This window comes from Mesoplodon mirus (genome assembly GCF_964341445.2).
Source record: "Mesoplodon mirus genome assembly, chromosome: 9".
Lineage (NCBI taxonomy): Eukaryota > Metazoa > Chordata > Mammalia > Artiodactyla > Ziphiidae > Mesoplodon > Mesoplodon mirus.
The window spans coordinates 22,533,924-22,557,281 of record NC_138985.1 but is presented as its reverse complement, the minus strand read 5'-3'; the positions used below and the strand labels follow the sequence as shown (position 1 = coordinate 22,557,281).

Below are 23,358 nucleotides of genomic sequence, written 5' to 3'. Positions count from 1 at the left end.
CTAGTCCACAGGACCAAAGCCTAAATACTACATACAATACCTAGAAAATTGTTGGCACTCAGAAAAGGTTAAGTAAAAAATATTTTGGGGCTTAACATATGGATTTTTAAAAACATATACTTTCAATGTGTGTATTCCAAACCAACTTTTTTCCTTTGATATTGAGTTCACTTAGAATGTTTTGTCTCAATCAGTATATATATGTATATATATACATGTGTATATATATACATATATATATATAAGCAGTTCACTTTTTAGATGTTTTTTGGAAGATATTTAGAATTCAGTTAAAGATCACTTCACATAATGCTAAATTTTTAAAGAAAAACATAAACTTGTTTTAATCACCATGGTCTTATAAACATCAAAATTGATTTTTGTTCAAAATAACACAAATTTTATGTTAGATTTTAAATAGACCATACTTAAATATACTCTACACAATGACCATTTCTATAAACTAAGATAAATTAAAACTGCATTTTTCAACTAAAGATAGTGCCATATATTTTACTAGATCTTATTTGTGATCCTTGATTATTATATCAAAAAGTGATTTCTATAAACCACAGTAATCTTATCACTTCACTTCTCTGGGTCAGTGTTTCTAAAATGTATCAGCCCAATTCTATAGCTTTTAAGTGAACCATTTCCTTTATTCTGAATTCTGGTTACATATCTGGTCACATATAGTAATACTACATTACTAAGTACTAACCAAATTTGCATTTCTAAAATGTTTTTTTGATGCATTTACCAAAGGGAGTTTTTAAAGGCATTTATTGGTAAGTACATTAATAATTATATTTCAACCTTTACTCACTGTGATCAGTTTAGCTCATGGGTATCAAGGTCAGTCAGAAATAGATTTTTCTATAGGATAATCATTCCTGCCTCACATGCCTGCCCACAGAGGCTGTGTTGGGTGACACTTGCCCCAGTTGCACAGAGGTACACGTGTACCCACATGAACATTGTCAGCAGATCTGTCGTGGGGGACAGCAGCGTAATATCCTCAGATCCTGGACATTACTAAATTTTTTTCTTCACCATTTTGCACATTTTAGAGGTAAGCTACTCATTTTATAAATAAAGCCTAGAAACAATCTTAGTGCTTTTCTTTCAGTGGTTAAGAGGTTAAAAAAAAATCAAAGATTTAAAAAAGTCTAATGGAAAAGAATGAGTGTTTCAAGTTTGAAGAAAATAGTCAATGCAGAAAATATTTGCATAGAATTACGTGGTGGGTAAAATTTGCCTTGCAGTCCTGGCTTAGAGCGACCTCCTGAGCCCAGTTTCAGGAAGCAAGTCTTCGCATAGCCTGTGGAGGCAAAGGGGAAACAGTGTTGATGCAACTGAATTCTCCTTAAGTCTACCTTATCTTTTTTGCAAATATGTTTGTGTAGTGTTGGTTGCTTACATTTACTTAGGTGTATAGCATCACAATAAAAGTAGGGTAAAAACTTAATTTTGTACCTCATCATACTTTAATTGGATGTATTTTTAAAACAATAATTACTATTTCTTGAGTACTTACTATGTACAAGACACTGTTTTATTCCTGCACATGTACCCGTTAATTGTCGCAACTCTGTGAGGTATTATTATTTCTATTTTACAGGAAGAAACTAAAATGAAGACAGGATAAGTAAATTGCCCTAAGCTACCCAGCTGGAAAGTTGCAGAATCAGGGCCAGCACTCAAGTCTGTTGGTTCTAAAGCCCAGGCCCTGAAAACCACTCTGCTTCCCTATCTACAGGAACACTACCTGAATGATGCTTTTATGTGACATCAAAAATACTTCTAGGGCTTCCCTGGTGGCGCAGTGGTTGAGAGTCCGCCTGCCGATGCAGGGGACACGGGTTCGTGCCCCGGTCCGGGAGGATCCCACATGCCGCGGAGTGGCTGGGCCCGTGAGCCATGGCCGCTGAGCCTGAGCGTCCGGAGCCTGTGCTCCGCAATGGGAGAGGCCACAACAGTGAGAGGCCCGCGTACCGCAAAAAAAAAAAAAAAAAAAAAAAAACAAAAAAAACTTCTATATAGTGTGGCAACTTCTTAAGTTCCAGTTTTGATATATGAGTTTTCACTCAGCTCAGTTGGCCCTATATCTGTAGTCATAAACTACTGAAGCTGGAAGGACTTCACAGCTCAGTAATGAAATTCCTGGCCTCACCAAGCTGATGGGCTAAAATGTGGAACCCCTGATTTTCACTCTACTTAGTGTATTTCTTCCACAAAAATCTTCTCTGCCTGTCATCCTCACTGCCTGATTTTATCACTGGGGTTTGAGTGTTATTCTTTTCAACATTTTTATCAGGACCTGGAATACAGCAGAGAAGTCCTGTTTATCCAGATTTGCATATGGCACCCAGTGGGGTTACATAGTTAATATGCTGGATGATAGATTTAGTATTCAAAACAATGTCAATAAACTGGAACCAGGAAGCTGTAATCTAGCAGAAGAATATGTAGTTCTGCATTAGGGCCAAAACCAATTATATAAATATAAATGGGGAGCCCAGCTAGACCACAGTTCATGTGAAAATGCCCAAGTGTTTAGTTGACCCTGTTCAGTAAAAGCAAAGATTTTGATGTGGCTATTATGAAAATAAACCCATTCTTAAGTTGCAGTAATGTAAATATCTTGATGAAATCAAGGTAGGTCATAGTTGACCCCATCTGGGGTTTTATGTCCCCTTCTTGACCAGGGAAGAATTAACAAATTTCATGTCTATGAGGAACAGTAAAGGGAACTGGAGGAGTCTCACCCAGGATAGAGTCTGTTGGAAACATGAAAGCTGCTCTCAAATATTTAAGGACTGTGCAGAGAAGGCAACCAAAAGGATCTCAGTCCACTGGATGATTATTAGAGAAAGGGTGAATCTAGTTTGTAAGCACAGCTAACACTCGGAGACTTCAACTATGTAGCAAACTCCTTTTGCTGCTAGTTGGCAATGTCTAGAAATGTTCACACGAAAGCTCAGAAAACATCCTTAAGGATGGGGTAGGAGAGATTTCTGCATGGCCGAGAATGTGGGGCTAACTGATTTCTAGACATCTTTCAGCTTTAAAATTCTTTGATCTTCTTTTGTTGGTCCCATTTTACTAAGTGATGGAGCCACAAAGTTCAGTAAGATACTGTAAGTTTCAGTCAAGTTTCCTAGGAAGAGTCTGATGCCCCAGTGGCAACAGAAATACACAGAATCAGTCTCTTTTTTAAGCCGTCATCAGTCAGATGAAGAAAAGTCATGAGGTTCCTACTGCTTACATTCTATTTCTGAAGCTTATGAAACTCCTGGTTTAAAAATTCCCTCCATTCACCTTTCTCCTATCTCACTGGCCTTGGGTCTCTGGAAAAGAAGGTATGCGGAGGCTTAGGTATAAAATCAGGACCAATGTGTTGGCTGCTTCCAGTTGCTGATCACGCTTGTATGCCTGGGACAAAAGGTCCCCTCAGGTACTATGTCTTCAAGGGAGAACCCTTGTTTCCCATTTTCCCCTTTCTATCAAGCCACTCTCTTGGTATTTCTAAAAAATTCTTTTCCCTGAATAGTTTTTATCAAATAGTTTTAATACTACAAGTATTATTCTATTTAATCCAAATTATTTTCTTTGAATGAACATAATGATCATACCTCATCTTGGACATCAAGTTCTTCTTCAATCAGCTCTGCTTCCATTAATTCAAGAGGATCTTTACAGTCTCGGATGAGGGTGATCTTGACAAAGAGAACACGGAGAATATTTATTGGAGGTGTAATAGCATTAACCCACCTGCTACTTCACTGAAAACGATTTGAAGCTTTGCTGGTGCCTCTCATTTATAATCTACATACTTCAAAATCCTTTTCCACTTTCCTGTCCTTTTATATTTCCCACTTAGAATTCTCCCTATACCATTTTTTTCACATTCAAGTGTGAACTAGTATAGTTCTCCATTGTCTAACCTCCTTTGAAGCTTTCTTCCCCAACCTCTGAAGTGTATGCCTCTTAACAAGTCACCCTGTCTGCCTAAATGATTCAGCAGTCAATAGTAGTTTTCTTTCAATGGCCAAGCTAAGCGCACTTGGTACAGCACTGAGCATGCGATCAATGCCCAGTGAAGGGCTCCTGAGTGATGGCCATAAACAGTCTCAAGTTGAATTGGATGGGAATTAATGTCATTGGAAATGGAAACCAACATCTATGAACCAAGTAGTTGTTCAGGAAAGTTCCGCTTTTTAGCCATAGTATGTAATTTAATCTTCCACACAGAGGAAACCAGTAACAATCTGGACTTTGTCTTATGCATAAAGGGTATGTATTCCCAAAGCCACTCTAAATGTATATCAAGGCAAGAGTGACATTTCAGAGTGCTTTTTAGCTACTTTTAATCTCACAAATAAATAACCCAGTTCTTGTTATATGATCTTGCTTTGTTGTTACCTGTGGGTTAGAGAACTTTAAGTTAGATTTTTTTTTAAAAGGTTTATGAGTTTTCAAAGCTGAGCATCTTGCATGTAGCACCTTTTTTTTTTTTTGTATTTAAGATCCACATCTTGGTATTTAGGACTAGTATATTCTCTAGCAGCATTAAGCAGAACAACCTTTCCACTAACAATAGGTAAAAAGCATAATGTATTATTGTTTTCCAACTTAGTTTCACTTCAAATATTAACTTCCAATCTACAGTAAGAATCTGCTTATCCCACTCTTAGAAAAAAGGGAAAGCAATTTAAAATATAGTTGTCTGTGTCACCAGAATAATTATTATTGTTGTTATTTTTATAGGCATTTGTTTTAGTTTCCCAAATTCACAGTGAGAAAGTCCATGAGAGATGAGGTTCTTGTACCAGGCAGTAGGCCCAGCCCAATGACCCACATCAGAATGCTCAACTCTCCTGGGTATTTTACAGGAGAAATGACAAAATAAGGAGGCCTGTGGAAAATCAGGGTCTATCCTGTTTTGTGAGGAATAAACTCTGGGCTGATTCATGGCTTTCATTTTTTTTTTTTCTTTTTCAAAAATCACTTATGACCTAACAGATCCTATTTAAAGACATTGCTAGGGAATTCCCTGGTGGTCCAGTGGTTAGGACTCCATGCTTCCACTGCAGGGGGCATGGGTTTGATCCTTGGTCAGGGAACTAAGATCCCACAAGCCGTGCAGTGCAGCCAAAAAAGAAAAAAAAATATAGATAGATAGATAGATAGATAGATAGATAATCAAGAGTTTCCAGACTGCTGAGAATTTAAATCGCATTTTAAAAAAAATTTATTTATTTTTGGCTGCATTGGGTCTTCCTTGCTGTGCACGGGCTTTCTCTAGTTGCGGCAAATGGGGGCTACACTTCGTTGCGGTGGGCGGGCTTCTCATCGCGGTGGCTTCTCTTGTTGTGGAGCATGGGCTCTAGGCGGGTGGGTTTCAGTAGCTGTGGCACGCAGGCTCAGTAGCTGTGGCTCGCAGGCTTTAGAGAACAGGCTCAGTAGTTGTGGAGCACGGGCTTAGTTGCTCCGCAACATGTGGAATCTTCCCGGACCAGGGCTCGAACCCATATCCGCTGCATTGGCAGGTGGATTCTTAACCACTGCACCACCAGGAAAGCCCTAAATTGCATTTTATACACAAATCACAGAAGATCCAAGATTCGGTGCCTATATTCTAAAAAGTCACTACGGCTAACGCCTACTTTTATTAGTAAACCCATACATTGTAGAACTAACATTGTACTACCTAATACCAGGTGTTTTCCTATAAACTCTCACATTTAGTCTTCATATGTACCCAGCAAGGTAAATGTTTTTACTCCCATTTTACTAACGAGAAAACTAAGGCTCTGAAAAGTTAAGTAGATGCCTTAAAATCCCACCGGGCTGGGATTCAAACCCAGATTTGTGGAATTTTTGCCATTTACAGAAATCATGGTAGTTTAGGAAAGATACATATGTAGAAAGATTCACTGTTTACCGTTTCTAAAATGGAATCTTGAACCTCTTGGGATTTCACCTGGTTCTGGAGATGGAGGACAGCATCGTGGACAGTCAAAAAGAATATGTCCTTTCTGATGTTATCATTAAAGAAACCACATTTCTCCAGCTTTTCTATCACATGATCTTCAAAAGAAAGAGATAATGTTTCGTTAGTCTCTAGGAAAAGCTATTTTTACAATATCAACCAGTGCTAAGTTTTTGTACCTCCTCCTTTTAATTCTTTTTTCTCATTTCCAAAATGTGATCCTGCTCTAGACAGAGTTTCTTTTCCAGTAGCACATGGAATGGTGATACCATAACTGGTTGTAGTAGATGGTGGTGTTTCCCAGCCACGTCCCTTTTTCCTATCCTCCAGCTACTATGAGTCTGGCTGCTGTTCACAGCTGTGCCCTTCTCTGGAGAACTTTCTTTGGCCAGTGGGAGTTGTCTCACCTGAAAAGGCCTGGGAGGTCACACCCCCTCCCTCGGGTGGCCTGCAGCCACGGACTGACTGATCCAGAGGTAAAAGGGCCGGCCAGCCCCCTTCCCCTCAAGGAAGGGTAACCATCTGTTGCTTTCCTTGGTGTGTGTTCCCTGTAAAGTCAGACTAAGTAGATCCTGAAGCCATGTCTTCGTCTCCTCCCCGTGCCCTATCCTGTTCCCCTCACACCTTCATGAATTTTCCACTGCACTCTCTCAATAAATCACTTATGCAAGAATCCTTAACTCAGGCTCTGCTTCTATTTATTTATTTATTTATTTATTTGCGGTACGCGGGCCTCTCACTGTTGTGGCCTCTCCCATTGCAGAGCACAGGCTCCGGACGTGCAGGCTCAGCGGCCATGGCTCACGGGCCCAGCCGCTCCACGGCATGTGGGATCCTCCCGGACCAGGGCGCAAACCCGTGTCTCCTGCATCGGCAGGCAGACTCTCAACCACTGCGCCACCAGGGAAGCCCCCCATTATGTTTCTTTTTTTGTTTTGTTTTGTTTTTGCGGTACGTGGGCCTCTCACTGCTGTGGCCCCTCCCGCTGCGGAGCACAGGCTCCGGACGTGCAGGCTCAGCGGCCATGGCTCACGGGCCCAGCCGCTCCGTGGCATGTGGGATCCTCCCGGACCGGGGCACAAACCCGTGTCCCCTGCATCGGCAGGCTGACGCTCAACCACTGCGCCACCAGGGAAGCCCAGGCTCTGCTTCTAGAGAACTCAGCCTAAGCACTAGTATTTTCCTACACACACTTGTACATACACAGACACAGACTCATACCCTGGAAGTTCCTCTAGTTCTAAGGGGTCTAAGTCATCTCTAGCGCTGCTCTCCCCATGACAGTTTTTCTTCACTGATCCTGCACTGCTGTCAGGACATAGGTTTCCATGCATTACCAGCTCTGTGGCACAAACTGCAAGTGATCTTTCTAGGTTCAAAAAGACCTTCAGAGTGATTATTTAATGGGTAGAGTTTCTGTTTGTGGCAATGAAATTTTTGAAAATAGATAGCTGTGATAAACTTTGGGGCACATGTATCTGTTTGAATTAGTGTTTTCATTTTTTTCCAGATATATACCCAGGAGTAGAATTGTTGGATCCTATGGTACTTCTATTTTTAGTTTTTTGGGAAACCTGCATACTGTTTTCCACAGTGGCTGCACCGATTTACATTCCCAACAACAGTGTACAAGGGGGCCCTTTTCTCCACATCCTTACCAACATTTTTAATTGTAGACTTTTTAATGATAGAAATTCTGACAGATGTGAGGTGGTATCTCATTGTTGTTTTGATTTGCATTTCTCTAATAATTAGCAATGTTGAGCATGTTTTCATGTGCCTGTTAGCCATCTGTATGTCTTCTTTAGAAAAATGTCTGTTCAGGTCTTTTGTCCACTTTTTTGGGTTGTTTGGCTTTTTGATATTGAGTTGTATGAGGTGTCTGTATGCTTTTTTTCATCTTTTTTTTATTGAAGTATAGTTGATTTACAATGTTGTGTTAATTTCTGCTGTAAAGTGATTCAGTTATACATATATATATTCTTTATATTCTTTTCCATTATGGTTTATCACAGAATAATGAATATAGTTCTCTGTGCTATATAGTAGGACCTTGTTGTTTATCCATTCTCTATATAATAGTTTGCATCTGCTAATCCCAAACTCCCAATCCATCCCTCCCCCACCCCCTCTCCCCCTTGGCAACCACAAGTCTGCTCTCTATGTCTGTGAGTTTGTTTCTGTTTTGTAGATAGGTTCATTTGTGTCATATTTTAGATTCTGCATATAAGTGATATTATATGGTATTTATCTTTCTCTTTCTGACTTACTTCAATTAGCATGATAATCTGTAAGTCTATCCGTGTTGCTGCAAATGGCATTATTTCGTTCTTTTTCATGGCTGAGTAGTATTTCATTGAATATATGTACCACATCTTCTTTATCCATTCATCTGTAAATGGACATTTAGGTTGTTTCCATGTCTTGGCTATTGTGAATGGTACTGCTATGGACATAGGGGTGCATGTATCTTTTTGAATTATAGTTTTGTCCAGATATATGCCCAGGAGTGGGATTGCTGGGTCATATGGCAACTCTAGTTTTTTGAGGAACCTCCATACTGTTTTCCATAGTGGCTGCACCAACTTACATTCTCACCAACAGTGTAGGAGAGTTCCTTTTCCATAGCCTCTCCAGCATTTGTTATTTGTAGCTGTCTGTATATTTTGGATATTAACCCCTTGTCAGTCACATCATTTGCAAATATTTTCTCCCATTTGGTAGGTTGTCTTTTCATTTTGTTGATGGTTTCCTTTGCTGTGCAAAAGCTTTTAAGTTTAATTAGGACCTATTTTATTTACAATAGCATGGAAGAAACCCAAGTGCCCATCAACAGATGATTAGATTAAGATGTGTCATACACATCAGTGTAAAGCAACTATAGTCCAATAAAAAAAAAAGAAGATGTGGCATATATGAAATGAAATATAACTCAGCCATAAAAAAGAATGAAATTCTGCCACTTGCAGCAACATGAACGGAACTAGGGAATATTATGTTTAGTGAAATAAGTCAGACAGAGAAAGACAAATGCTTTATGATATCACTTGTATGTGGAATCTTAAAAAAATGCAAATGAATGTATACGCAAAACAGAAACAGACCCACAGATATAGAAAACAAACTTGTGGTTACCAAAAGGGAGGGGGAAGGGAGGAGGGACAAATTAGGAGTATGAGATTAATAGATCAATCTATTTTATACAAGCTACTATGTGTAAAATAGATAAGCAACAAGGGCATACTGTATAGCACAGGGAATTATAGCCATTATCTTGTAATAACTTATAATGGAGTATAATCGGCAAAAATACTAAATCACTATGCTATATACCTGAAACTAATAAAATGTTGTAAATTAACTAAACTTGAATTAAAAAAAGAAATATTTTTAAAACTCAAAAATTAACAACAACAACAAAAAATGTGCAGTAAATGTAAAATACACACTGGATCTCAAAGATGTGAACAGAAGCAAGCAGTGCAAAATATCTCAGTAATAAATTTTATACTGACCAAAAAAAAAAAAAAAACCAAAGGAAAGAAAGAAAAGACAGTTGTGATGATTCCACAACATGGTGAATTACTTAATGCCACTGAATTAATTGTACACTTGAATGTGACTAAAATGGCAAATTTTATGTTATACATCTTTTACCACAATAAAAATTGTTTTTGAAAAAAAGGCCTTTGGACATCATGTGCTCACATTCCAAGGTAGGAGAAAGGGCTTAAGGGAAAGTCTTATAGATAGATATGTACGTATATGCATTTACCTTGAAGTGATGCAAAGTACACATTTACATCAATTCTGTGGAATTCTTTGACAATCTAAAAATTTAAAAAGGAGAATTTGTAACAATGAGTAACTTTATCTGCCCATAATTCAGTAGCATTCAATTACTTGCTCGGGAGAAACTTCCAACACTTTCATGGTGAATCAGGAGTTTGAAGCAAGTTCATTATTGGAAATTGGAAAACCATAGAGGTTTTCAACATACAGTGATGATTAGGATGAAAAGACCATATCTCAAGAGGTGGCAACATCCAGCGCTCAACAGCACTGGATAGCACAGAAGTGCTCCATAAATATTTGTGGAAGGAAAGAAAGAAAGGAGTACAGAAGGCTTCCTAATGCAGCCTCTGCTGGTTGGAAAGAAGACTATGAGTTTATATCTTTGAGTGGAAGCAATACGGGTATGGATTTGTGGCCACCAGATGCCAAATGTAGAAACTGACCTCTGTATTTTGACTGTAGCAGTGTCAATATTCTGATTGTGATTTTGTACTATAGTTTTGCAAGATGTTAGCACTGAAAGAAACTCGGTAAGGGATACAGAGGATCTCTCTGTATTATTTCTACAACTTCATGGGGATCTACAGTTATCTCAAAATGAAAAGTTTAAAAGAATCAAGACACAAGACCTATGGACAATAATAAAACAGAAGTTGAAGTTTCTGGGGAAAAAAGATCAAGACATCTATGCAAGTATAAAGTTTGGAGTTTTCACAATTGTCATTATAGCACTTGAAAGCAACTATTTGTTAGGTGCAGAAAATATTCTGGCATTAAATATCTTGACTTTTCCTCAAAGTAATTCATTAAATCCTTTGGTCAACACAATCTATGGTGGATCTGAGCCAATGCCTAGAGTGAAATGCACAAAGAAGAACAAGAGTGTGTTCTCAAATGAGCCAATAACCAGGTCTGCTAAGACCTGGAATAGAACCTATCAGCATATTCTCGCACTCTTGTCAATCACTCTTCTACCTGACCTGCCTAGTACCTGCACCCTGGAATCATTTCCTCCCCTTGCAGAGGTACCAAGAAGCCCCAGCTAAGCTAAACCTCAGTTGAGGGTAGTTTGATATTATTATACCTGATTGTTGCTCCCTTGAACCTGCCTACTTTTCTGCCCAATCCTCTTGATACCTACCTTCCTGAAGCTTCACCTAAACTTGACACTCCCAGTCAAGTTGACATCCGGTTAGTCTGCTTTGGAGGACTTAATGCAATCGTTATTTGAAAGATTACTTAACATTTGCCTTGCCCCTTAGACTGCTTAGTCCCATGAGGGTAGGGACTATGGCTATTTCACAATTAGCTTCTTGTGCCTGGCCAAGTGGTTGGCACACATGTGGCACTGCACACCTATGTGTTAGAAGAATCATTGAAGTTGAGCTTGCATACCTGGTTTCTGATATGAATGTTTCTGTCCTGCATGCTCCTCAACTCTTTGACTTCCTAGATGCCTGACCTGCTTCCTGCTGATCTAACCTTGATAATGCCTGGCTTTTCCAGTCCTACCATGTTTCTCATTCTGCTGCTCTTTGCATAACAAATAAAAACATAATACTGAACACAAGCTTTTGCCCATTTTTCTTTCTTTTCATATTCCATGTCATATATATTCTCAGAAAAATAAAACATAATAAATGTTAATATTTGCTGACGTGTGACTATGTGCCAGACACCCTTCACTTTTCTCATTTAATCCTCATCACAACCCTATGAAGTAGGTACCATCATTATCCCCACATTACAGATGGAGAAACTGAGGTACAGACAGATTAAGCAACTTGCCCAAAGTCACACCACTAGTAAGTGGTAGAGCCAGGATTCAACCCCAGGTAGTCCCGCTCCACAGCCTGTGCTTTAAAGTAATACACTCTATTGCAAAAGCATTCCCCTAGAAAAATTACAGAGCCCATGCAATCAATCATCCTTTTGCAAGACCAGGAAACCCATATCATTTTACTATTGCCAAAGCTCCAAATATGTAATTCAAAACACCGGAACCTTACCACACGCAATGATCTCACTCCAACAACATCCAGGAAAGAGACAGCTCCACAGTCAAGCACGAGGCTATGGATTGGCACTTTAGGAACATTCACTTTGACTGGAAGCTCAGCATTCCAATCCACTTGAATCTCTATTTCCTTGGTTGGAATATCAAATTCTTCTGGATTTTCAATGTCTTCATCAGGCTCAAAAGCATTATTCAATGAACCAGCATCACTTATAATGCCATTCTAAACAAAGAAAACACTGCCAACTCAATTACTAATGATTTGGGATGTCTTTCAACAATTAATCTAAAATGACTTAAAAGTTCTACAAACTGCTTCTTGGTAAGCAAAATATCAAGAGGATAAACTCTTAGGGAATAAGGTTTACCTCAGCCCAAATTCTGATGTTCTCTAGAAAGAAAAATGGAAGAACAGTGGAGAGAGGAAATGCTTGATTTCTGGAAGATTGTAGAACTTAGCTAAGAGATACATTGACAAGAGAGTTTGAATAAAAGGTTAACTACTGTAGCTCTAAAAGTTTATGAACTTTGTTGTGAGTAATTTTCTGTGCCTTCTGTTGTGAGTAATTTTCTGGCATTGAATTAGCACTTGTTTTGTTCCTTTCAGTAAAAATAAGGTTTATTTCATGATAGAAAAAAAAAGTCTCACCCTTTGTTTCCAAGGAGCCCTGCTGATTTCATTTTATTCTCTCCCCTTCCCTCTCTCCTAAAAGAACAACTCAGCTGTTCTCCATCATACTTATGTCATCTGCTTGTACACATCTGGGTACCAAAGAGGGTATATTTAATTTTAGACAGTCTAACTGCTTTTATTTCACCTGAGAAACAAGAGAATTTCAGAGGGGAAAGAATGATGTTGCCTCACCTTTGTTGCTCTTAATTGCCCTTTCTTGATGAGTTTCTGTATTTTCCTCAGTGCTTTCAACCTCTTATTATACACCCTAATGGCATCAAATCCAACCTTTGGAAAAAAATGTCAAGTTAGTTAAAATGTCTGGTTCCTAATGCTCATTAATGGCAATTTTTATCTGGAAAGGCTATTTCTCAAGTGGTATTATTTGCTGATGTATCCTGCCAGAAAAGAAATTCTGAGGTCCGATGGAGGTCTCCACTACTGAGCCACCCTAACCCACCCACCCAGAGATTCAGGGAAGGCAGTAGCATATTGAAGACTCCAAGACAATTAAAAAAAAAAAAAAAAGAAAAAAAAAGAAAAAAATAACCTTTTTAGCTTTAAGTCTGTGTTTTCCAAATTTGCCTGATATGACAAAGCCCTTGTTGTTGCAAAGTCTATGAACATTCCTTTGAACTTCAGGAAAACACTGATCTAAAGGCAAACTCCAACTTCGAAGCATAGCATGGAATTCAAGACCAGAATTTCCTGCTTATCTATTCCACTTATACTTTTTACCCTTTATTCCAATTGCCCCCCTCCCCCACCCCCTGCCCAATTCACATTCCCACATTTTCCTCTCAGCTCATATAGTTCCCAAACACCTGCCATAATCTCCTTCCTTCTGCCTAACTGCCACACAAAGCCTGATCAGTCCACCTAACTTGGATCACTCACTTCCATGAAATTTTAACACTTACTGTCTATACTACTTACTTGGAACTTACTGGAGACATCTCTAGTGGTTTTGTCCAGCATAGTTATTGCTACCTGAATTTTAACATATGTGTTATTATTGTTCGTTCCTATTCCCAAATAGATTTAAAGTTATTTGAGGGCAAGGATGTTATAATTCTTAATGCCCTGTACAAAGGGAACAGGGTATAGGACCTTATGCCCATGTTTGAGCCCCTTCAATACCTGTAGAATGAATGAAGTCTCAAAGGAAGTTAGAAACTAGATTTCTAGGGATAAAATACTTACTGTGGACTTGATACATTTTTTTAAACCATCAACATTCCCGTAAAAAATAGGACTAGAAAATCTCAGAATCTTCACTCCTTCAGGTTCTTCAATCTAGCATTAAAAAAAACATTTTTTTTCTGAGGTTAAACCATTTCATGCCTTAAATACTCAGTTAAGTTTTTGGCTATTCAGCTAGGAGCTGACTGACAATTGCTCAGAGAAGCTGGGCAGCAGTCCTCAATTTTCCTCTAACAGGAGTTTGTTCTTTTTCTAGTTCCTTTGGGTGTAAAGTTAGATTGTTTATTTGAGATTTTTCTTGTTTCCTGTGGTAGGCCTGAATTGCTATGAACTTCCCTCTTAGAACTTCTTTTGCTGCATCCCATAGATTTTGGAATGTTGTATTTCCATTTTCACTTGTCTTAAGGTAATCTTTTATTTCCCCTTTGATTTCTTCATTGACCCATTGTTTGTTCATAGCATGTTGTTTAATCTCTATGTATTTGTCATTTTTTTCAGTTTTCTTCTTGTAATTGATTTCTAGTTTAACATCATAGTGGTCAGAAAAGATGTTTAGTATGATTTCAATGTTCTTAAATGGGTTGGACTTGTTTTGTGACCTAGCCTAACATATTATCTATCCTGGAGAATGTTTCACATGCACTTGGGAAGAATGTGTATTCTGCTGCTTTTGGATGGAATTTTTACACTTTAAGTTTAAAGAAATCCCTTTAACATTTTTGTAAAGCCGGTTTAGTGGTGATTAACTCCTTTAGCTTTTGCTTGTCTGGAAAACACTTTATCTCTTCTTCAATTCTGAATGACAACCTTGCCAGGTAGTTTTCTTGGTTGGAAGTTTTGTCCTTTCAGCACTCTGAATATATTATGCAACTTCCTTCTGGCCTGCAAAGTTTCTGCTAAAAAATCAGCTGATAATCTTATGGGGGTTCCTCTATATGTAACAAGTTATTTTCCTCTTGCTGTCTTTAAGATTCTCTATCTTTAACTTTTGACATTTTATTTATAATGTCTTGATATAGATCTCTTTGGGTTCATCTTATTTAGAAATCTCTGTATTTCCTGGACCTGAATGTTTCCTTCCCCAGTTTAGGGACATTTTCAGCCATTATTTCTTCAAACAGGTTCTCTGCCCCTTTCTGTCTCTCTCTTTTCCTTCTGGGACTCCTAAATGTGAATGTTATTCTGCTTGGTGTTGTCCCATAGGTCCCTTAAGCCATCCTCACTTTTTAAAATTCTTTTTTCTTTTTTCTGTTCTGCTTGGGTCAGTTCCAGTGTCCTGTCTTCTAGGTTGCTGATCCATTCTTCTGCTTCATCTAGTCTGCTGTTGAACCCCTCTAGTGTATTTTTCGGTTCAGTTAGTGCATTCTTCAGCTCTTGACTTTTGTTAGGTACTTTCTTATTATATTTTCTATCTCTTTGTTGAAGTACTCACTGTGGTCATCCATTCTTCTCCAGAATTCACTGAGTACCTTTATAACCATACTTTGAACACTTTATCAGGTACATTACTTACCTCTGTTTCACTGAAGTCTCTTTCTGAAATTTTTTCTTGTACTTTCATTTGGAACATATTCCTCTGTTTCTTCCTCATTTTGCTTGATTCTCTGTGTTTGTTTCTATGTGCTAGGCAAAATGGCTACCTATTCTAGTCTTCTAGTCTTGAAGGAGTGGCATATGTAGGAGATGAACCTTATTGTTCAAACTTGCCCTAGCTCTTAGGTGTCTCTCAAACCTTTGTGCTTGTCTAATTAGCCTGGTTTATTTTTTAAATTATTTATTTATTTATTTATTTATTCTTTGGCTGCATTGGGTCTTTGTTGCTGCGCGCAGGCTTTCTCTAGTTGCGGCAAGTGGGGGCTATCTTCATTGTGGTGCACGGGCTTCTCATTGCGGTGGCTTCTCTTGCGAAGCACGGGCTCTAGGCGCATGGGCTTCAGTAGTTGCGGCATGTGGGCTCAGTAGTTGTGGCTTGTGGGCTCAGTAATTGTGGCTCATGGGCTCTAAAGCACAGGCTCAGTAGTTGTGGCGCATGGGCTTAGTTGCTCCACGCCATCTGGAATCTTCCTGGACCAGGGCTCGAACCCGTATCCCCTGCATTGGCAAGTGCATTCTTAACCATTGCGCCACCAGGGAAGTCCCTAGCCTGGTTTAGTTCTGATAGGCCCCAGTTGTTGAGGGTGTGCCAAGACCTGTCAGTGTTCCAAGGGGAGGGATCTCATTCAGCATCTAGTTTCAGGCTGATTGGAAGCCAGATCCTCAGGCAGCAGCTTTTAAAGTATGTAAATATATACAGTTTTGTGGAACCACAATTACTCATCTCAGGAGACTTGGAGGTGTCTCCTGGGTGATGGTTGCAAAAATTGGAGCGTCAGATGAACTCCTTTCTGGGAGGTACCACAAGCTGTGGTGAGGCCAAGGGAGGGTGTGAGAATGATGTCTCCCTGCCTACACTGCCTGAGAGCATTTCTGTAGCCTCTATACGCGTGGCAAACCTGAAGCCTGACACTCAGGTTAAAGCTCTAGGGTAAGTAAATGGGCCTTTTTCACAGGTGGACTGGGGTATGTTTTGTCTGCTATCCCTGTAGTACCCTGGGTGGGGTAGTCTGCCCAGAACTATCTTTCCAACTGTTACAGTCCTGTGGGGCCCAGGCATGCAAGACCCTTGGGCCGCCAGGGCCAGACAACCAAGGGGGGTTCCTTGTGTGGACTGTGCTCACCTACCAGCTTTAGCATGGCTGCAGGAGAGTGCTGAGGGTGGGGCATGCTGCAGCTTTAGCGACGCAAGAGAAGAGTGCTGGGAGCGGAGCAGACCTGTGGCTTTATTGAGGTTGTGCCTGGGTGCACCCGCCTACACTAGCAAGGTACAGGGAGAGCGCAAAAATGACACGTGCCAGTGCCTCCATCCCTGAAGCAAGTCCCAAGTGGTCCTTGCCCTTCTGGCAGATGCTTTAAGATTAGCAAATGAATCTCCTTCACATATAGTCCAGGGACTTTCAAACTGCTGCCTTCGTGCTGGGTCCCAGGATGAGTGAGCCCACATGTGAGCCCCTCCAAAGGAGTATCTCACATTCCCACAGTCCCCTCGGGGCCCCTGAATGTAAGCCCTATTTGTTTCCAAAACCAGACATTTTGGGGGCCTCGATGCTTTGGTGCAGGTCTCAAGGGATGTGGAGTACAAACCCCTTGCTCCTCAGGGAGTAGCTCCAAACTTAGGACATTCCTCCCTCTTGTGGGACGTGGAGCCAGGGGTGGGTTTTGGCGAGACTGCATCCCTGCCTCTCCTACTTGTTTCGATGTGGCCCTTTTATCCCTTGTTGTGGAGGAGCTGTTCAGCTAGTTATCCATTCTTTTTCAGAGAGAATTATTCCATATGTAGCTGTAGATTTGGTGTGTCCATAGGAGGAGGTGAGTTCAGAATCTTCCTGTTCCAGAATCCATCTTGGACCGCCCTTTGAATTTTCTTTCTTTCTCTGCTTTTTCATGTTTGTTCCTTCTGGTGGTCACTAAGCACTCTTATTTGCAGGGAACATAAGCCTATCAGTGGAATATTTATTTTCTTCATTTTTTATTTTCTGTATTATATATTATTTCTTCCAATTCCAAGGATAGAGAAAAATGTCAAATAAAGTTCTTTGTGACAGAGAACATGAACGTCTCTTCTTAGAATTGAATGAAGAAAATCTTACAGGGATTTCAGACAGTGTCATAGAGGATAAGGATAACATAGCAGAGAAGAGAAATTTTTTTCCTCTTGCTGCTTAAAAAATTGCTGTTAACATCTTGGCTTTCAGCAGTGTTACTGTAGCGTTTCTAGGTGTGGATTTTTGTGTGTACATTAATTGGGTTCAGTGGGCATTTTGGATTTGTACATTGTGGTTTTCCTCAAATTTGGGAAAGTTTTGATACTTATTCAGTATTTTGTCTTTTTTTTTTTCCTCTTCTTCTCTTTTGGGAATGTTGTTACAATATACATTTTATTTTGTCCTAGAGGTCTCTGAGGTGCTGTCTTTTTTTTTTTTTTTTAGTTATAATTGACATATTAGCTTCAGGTGTACAACCTGATATTTGTATACATTGCAAAATGACCCCCACAATGTCTAGTTAACATCTGTCACCATACATAGTTACAAAATTTTTTGTGTTACGAGAACTTTTAAGATCTACTCTCTTAGGAACTTTCAAATATGCAATACAGTATTATTAACTATGGTCTTCACACTGTACATTACATTCCCATGACTTATTTATTTATACCTGGAAGTTTGTGTCTTTTGACACCCTTCGCTCAGAGGAATAGAATTTTGGCTCAACTTCTGGAAATAATTGAATTGCCTATTTAAAAAAAAATTCCCTGTACAATGGTTTGACATTAAAATGACATTTTAACTAGCATGGACAAAATTCACATAAGCTTAGGATATCAGAGGGCACATTGGATCGAAAGTTTTCCTGACACCCCCGCACTGGACTTTCCCAACAGAAGTAGCCTCCCTTTTTGGCTACCTTATCCCTAACATACTGAAAGAGAAATATGCAACCCCTGAAAATCCAGCTTAGCAAACCCAAGTCCAGCCAATGTCTCACAAAGGCACTTACGTTTTTGTAATTCTTAGTACTTTTGTAGATGTCTGTGCTAGGGATACTTCCAAGGCTGTTCCACGAGGGACTGAAAGAAGAAAAATTAAGGTCAGAATTTTTTGGAACAGGCATATTTTGAATAAAAAGTTAGAAGAGGGCTTCCCTGGTGGCGCAGTGGTTGAGAGTCCGCCTGCCGATGCAGGGGACATGGGTTCGTGCCCCAGTCCGGGAAGATCCCACATGCCGCGGAGCGGCTGGGCCCGTGAGCCATGGTCGCTGAGCCTGCATGTCCGGAGCCTGTGCTCCGCAACGGGAGAGGCCACAGCAGTGAAAGGCCCGCGTACCGCAAAAAAAAAAAAAAAAAAAAAAAAAAAGTTAGAAGAAATGACAGATACTAAAGAGCCCATAATTTGGGTGTTTTTGGACTCTGTCTTTATCGCAGATGACATTTTCCGGTAGCTAACTCTGAAGTGAACAGCCGGTGTTTGTGTAGGATTCGGGGAGAAGAAGGAAGTGTGCCTCATTTCTGATGCCTGCAAGAAGTAATGAGCATCATACTTTCATATGTGTACGACTTTATAGGATAAGCAAAGAGCTTTCACACATGTTAAATCTTATTTGAGCCCTACCATAACCCTGAAAGATCAGCAGTATTATCCTCATTTTTACTGGTGAGTAAACTGTTTAGAGAAGTTCAAAAAGGCCCTGGAGGGAAAAGGAGCACAGCCTCTATCTTTAACCCATGGGTCTTCATTGCCTGGCATGGTGCCTAGAACTTACTTGTGAGTTATAGCAACTTCCTGATGAAGTACGGAGAGTCTGCACTGATCAAATTAGTCTCATTTCATAGAAATAGGAGCCTGGGAGGACCAGACATAAATCCTTCCCATCCACCAGACTGTTGACTTCCTGTTTCTGATGCAATCACATAAATTCCATGATTCTTCAAGTGTGACTAGGGACATATGCTAAATACAGTTCCTGAAGAAAGAATGTCTGTTTAGGGTACTCTCAGCAATGTGCTCTCTGGATCAGCCTTATAATGACTGGAAATTAAATACTGTGGAGGATACTGCTTTTTGTTGGCTCAAAGCCTCGTTACCAAATCTGCAGCTAAACGGTGCCACCGATTTTCCTCCGCTTGCTGTGCAGTGCTGATTTTTAACTTAAAGCTTAGAAACTGTATAGTCTTTCTCTACAAAACCCTTCTCCACCAATCACACTCACACAAGTAAAAGTAAACACGGAGGCATCCAGGGCACAAACTCTCTTCCAAGGAGAGTTTCTGACGTGTTCCCCGGTAGCACACTGGGTACTTTGGATGCTTGTGAACTCTTTTGGGCCCTTGGGCAACCATTTAAGTGTGCTGAAGCAGTAAACACAAGCCTTTGGGTAGGCTCTAACATGCCGGGGGAGGGAAGGAGAGAGGGAAGGAGAATTGGTTGGTGGAACGGGAAAGGTGGACGTATGCTAAGAAGACATCCGTGTTGAGGTTTCCCCAGGTTTCGTATTCCTTCATGGCCCAAGCGCAGGCAAAGAAGGGACCAGAAGTCTGGGAAGATAACAGAAGTTTTGAGGAAGGAGAGAAGCACGCTTCTGCTCTCTGTTCAGACAATTCCATAGACCCAGAAGGGTATCTACCAAAGACCTCTCAAGGGTCAAAACAAGGGAATTCCCTGGCGGTCCAGTGGTTAGGACTCTGCACTCTCACTGTCGAGGGCCTGTGTATCCCTGGTTGGAGAACTAAGATCCCGTCAACCTCGCGGCCAAAAAAAAGATTTTTTTTAAATAAAAAAAATCTTTTAAAGTCAAAACAAAACAAAATGAAAAAACATACACCTTTCGGCTGCCTCACAGATTGTTTTCCATTACTTTGAACTGTGTCTTTGCTGCTTTTACTCTGCAGATGACCTAATTATGTCTACTTCGCATAATTGGTATGGCTTATTGGGTACATACCTTATTTGGCAGATTTGAATGAATTTTGGCTACAGTCAACTGTTTTAAAGTCTCCTGTTCTGGGTTGTTATATAACTTCTGGGTTACTAGCTTCAAAAGAAAATGAGCTACAAGGCTTGGGTCCAGTGCCTCTCAGACATTATCTCATTTTAAAAAGAAACTACACAGCAACTTCAGTCTTTTGCTGAATCATGTATCTTTTAGTCTTACCATGACTTGGAGGAGAGCATAGCAGTAGAGCATGTGAATAAGTGCATAGATTTTGGGGTGAGATACATCTGGGTTCAAATCCTGTCTCTGGCACTGACTAGCTGATCTTGGGGAAGGTTCTTAACCTTTTTGAGCTTCAGTTATCTTACTAGAATGAGGAGAGTGAAACCTATTCACAGGGTTTTTTTGAAGACTAAATATGATAATGTGTGTAAAGCACCATACGCTTAATTTGTAGAAGCATTCAATATATAGTAACTATTATGAAAGGGAGTGCTTTTATTGTATTTATCACAATAAAGAAATATAAGAAATCTCAGGGTGTGTTGTCCTGTTTATCGATAACCTGGATCTTATATTACTCACAATTGAACTCTCAGGACCACAGTCAGAAATCCAAATATAAGGCCAGCTAGTAAACCGAGGTCCAGCCCCAGAATGATTGATGCTACACACGTAAACACCCAGATAACCTAGGAAAACATGGAAATGAAAGGAATTATGTTAAGTCATCAGGTACCATCAGGTGAGCAATTACCTGTAAAAATAAGATCAATTGTCCACAAACAAATTACAGCGTTGAAAATATTCTGACTTCATTGCATACTTTAAGTGGAAGTGGAAATTGCCCTTTCCAGTAAAGACCAGCTGTTCCATTTAAATATTCTTACATTTAATTTTTGAATAGGTAATATATTGACATGGTTCAAAATAAAATTAGTATTGAAAAGGTGTGCAGTGGGACTTCTCTGGCAGTCCAGTGGTTAAGACTCTGCACTTCCACTGCAGGGGTCACGGGTTTGATCACTGGTCGGGAACTAAGATCTGGCATGCTGCGTGGCACAGCCAAAAAAAAAAAAAGTGTGCAGTGAAAAATCTCGGTTGTAACTCTCTCCTTTCTCCATCCATTCCCAACGACGCTCCTTTCTTGTGTCCTCGTTTATTTCTGTGTGCACACATGTGCACACTTTTCTCCAGCATTTCTTTTGGCAAATACAAGCAAATATAACTACAAAGCATGTATTATTTTCCCTTATTTTGGTGTGTTATACACACTCCTCCATTTTGCACTGGTCTCTTTTTTACTTCACAATTTGTCTTGGAGATCTTTCCATATAGATATATAGGGAGTTTTCCCATTCTTTTTATCTGTTCTGGTTTAAATTAGGGCAGAACTCTGAAGGGTTTAGCTTCTTTCTTTTTTTCTTCTAACAATCCCTCAGAAGACTTGTAAAGGTTACGTTAATCAAAATTATAATCAACGTGGGGTTTCCTTTTTTGTTTTTCCTTTGTTTTTGTTTGGCTTTCTAAATTAGAGGGTTTTAAAAAAAATTTTGTTTGTTTGTTTGTTGGCCTTAGAAGGCCAAGGGTATACAAAGGAGCTCATATGGGATTCTTGCCGGAAATGGATCTTCCCAGAGATACAGGACCTTCACAAATCACAGCTCATGTGGAAGACTTCCCAGCTTTGGCTTATCCACAAAATTCTAATTTCTGCTCTGGTTCCCAAAATGCAAGTAAGACTTAGGAGATAAGGGGATGTAATGATATGGCAAGAAGCATATGAGAAGCAATTCTTATTTCAGAGAAAAATGGATGGTAAGTGACTTACAGCATCAGTCTTATTCTGCCTCCACAGACGGGGAATGTCACACACCTGCATAAACATCCCCTTCAGGTTGGCGATTACAACAGCTGCCAAGACCGACTGCCAAGAGAGACAGGGAAGGCTGGGTTATTCAGGGGAATGGTTTTCCACGTGATGACTTCTAAATCCCCTGTTATTTCTCGGCTGGCAGGGCAGTGAAGGGGACGTATGTAATCGGGGTGGCGAGAAGCAGTGTTATACCTTTTGCAAGGGTTCCAACAACTTCCCCAGGGCAACGATGGCAATCATCACAATCCCAGCCGAGATGATGCCGGCAACCTGAAAGACATACGTGTCTCATAACCAGGGTCCGTCCTGCCCCCTCTGGACATGTGCTTGCTGGACACATGCGTGCAAGAGCCTGTTCATGGGCACACGAGACACTTCTCAACTTCCCCCCTTCTGCTCAATACTGTTGAGACAAGTGAGAATTATTGGCTAAAACCATACATTTAGTAGCTATGGCAGAGAAATTAAAGAAAATGTGGACCCTGAGTCTGCTAGAGTAAAGCCTGGATTGCACTTGGATACACTACAGACATATACTTTTGGTGTCAATTCAAGAGGCCAGACTTCTAGTCATTTGCCATTCGAGGAAACAGGGCCCACCCCCCTTCCCGGACAACAGGTCCTTGTAATGTTCTTGGGAAATAAATTCTCATAGCACATAACTGATTCTGCTGCATTATTGAGTCAGCAACCTGGTAACAATTCAGATAACACCTTGTATACATGGTTGCCATGATAATCTCAGAGAAAATAAATTTACCAGTCTTTCTGCAGATTCAGAATGCCACACAAGCCTGCTGAGAGGTGGGACCATGTCTCCCGCATCCTCCCACAGCTGCACGGATGCAGGCTCAGAGCTTTGCCCCACAAGCAGCCCGAGTGAGGGTGGGCAGTAGCAGGGGTCAAGGAAGCTTCAGAAACTTTACCTTCGCTGGCAAAAAAGCTCTCCTAAGATCCGTAACTAGTTAGGAGAGAGGCTGGGGGGGTGGGGACTACTCTCTGTTGTGATTAGATGACCAATGGGTTCTCTGCTGAGACAGCTGGGGCCTGGCCGAGGTGAAGCCTAGTAGCTCTGAAACAAAGGAGAGAAGGAGACAGGGAGCCAGAAGCAAAGCGACCAGAGAGGAAGCAGCAGAGAAGCTTGCCCTGGGCCCAAGTACTGCCTAGTGCAGGATGTTTGCCTTCAAGGAGACACATAAAGCCAATAGAAATTAAAAGTCCGAAAACTTAAGGAATTTCATATCCACGCTCATTCACTCCAGCTGGCAAAT

At 40.3% G+C, this 23,358-nt stretch overlaps 1 protein-coding gene across 2 annotated transcripts in view; it reads right to left on the bottom strand.

Annotated features, from left to right (window-relative positions):
* Positions 1 to 433: 433 nt before the first annotated feature.
* The window catches only part of SLC26A4 (solute carrier family 26 member 4), a 41,447-nt gene continuing 18,522 nt past the window's right edge, over positions 434 to 23,358 (bottom strand). For both annotated transcript variants that reach the window (XM_082632287.1, XM_082632286.1), the window contains exons 7-17: positions 22,280 to 22,357; positions 22,043 to 22,138; positions 20,797 to 20,903; positions 18,280 to 18,349; positions 13,684 to 13,776; positions 12,673 to 12,768; positions 11,800 to 12,030; positions 9,771 to 9,825; positions 5,948 to 6,093; positions 3,636 to 3,719; positions 434 to 1,321 (exon numbers count right to left, since the gene is read on the bottom strand). In XM_082632287.1, coding sequence (XP_082488413.1) covers positions 1,298 to 1,321; positions 3,636 to 3,719; positions 5,948 to 6,093; positions 9,771 to 9,825; positions 11,800 to 12,030; positions 12,673 to 12,768; positions 13,684 to 13,776; positions 18,280 to 18,349; positions 20,797 to 20,903; positions 22,043 to 22,138; positions 22,280 to 22,357 — 1,080 coding nt within the window. In that variant the 3' untranslated portion in view covers positions 434 to 1,297. The remainder of the gene's footprint in view (positions 1,322 to 3,635; positions 3,720 to 5,947; positions 6,094 to 9,770; positions 9,826 to 11,799; positions 12,031 to 12,672; positions 12,769 to 13,683; positions 13,777 to 18,279; positions 18,350 to 20,796; positions 20,904 to 22,042; positions 22,139 to 22,279; positions 22,358 to 23,358) is intronic.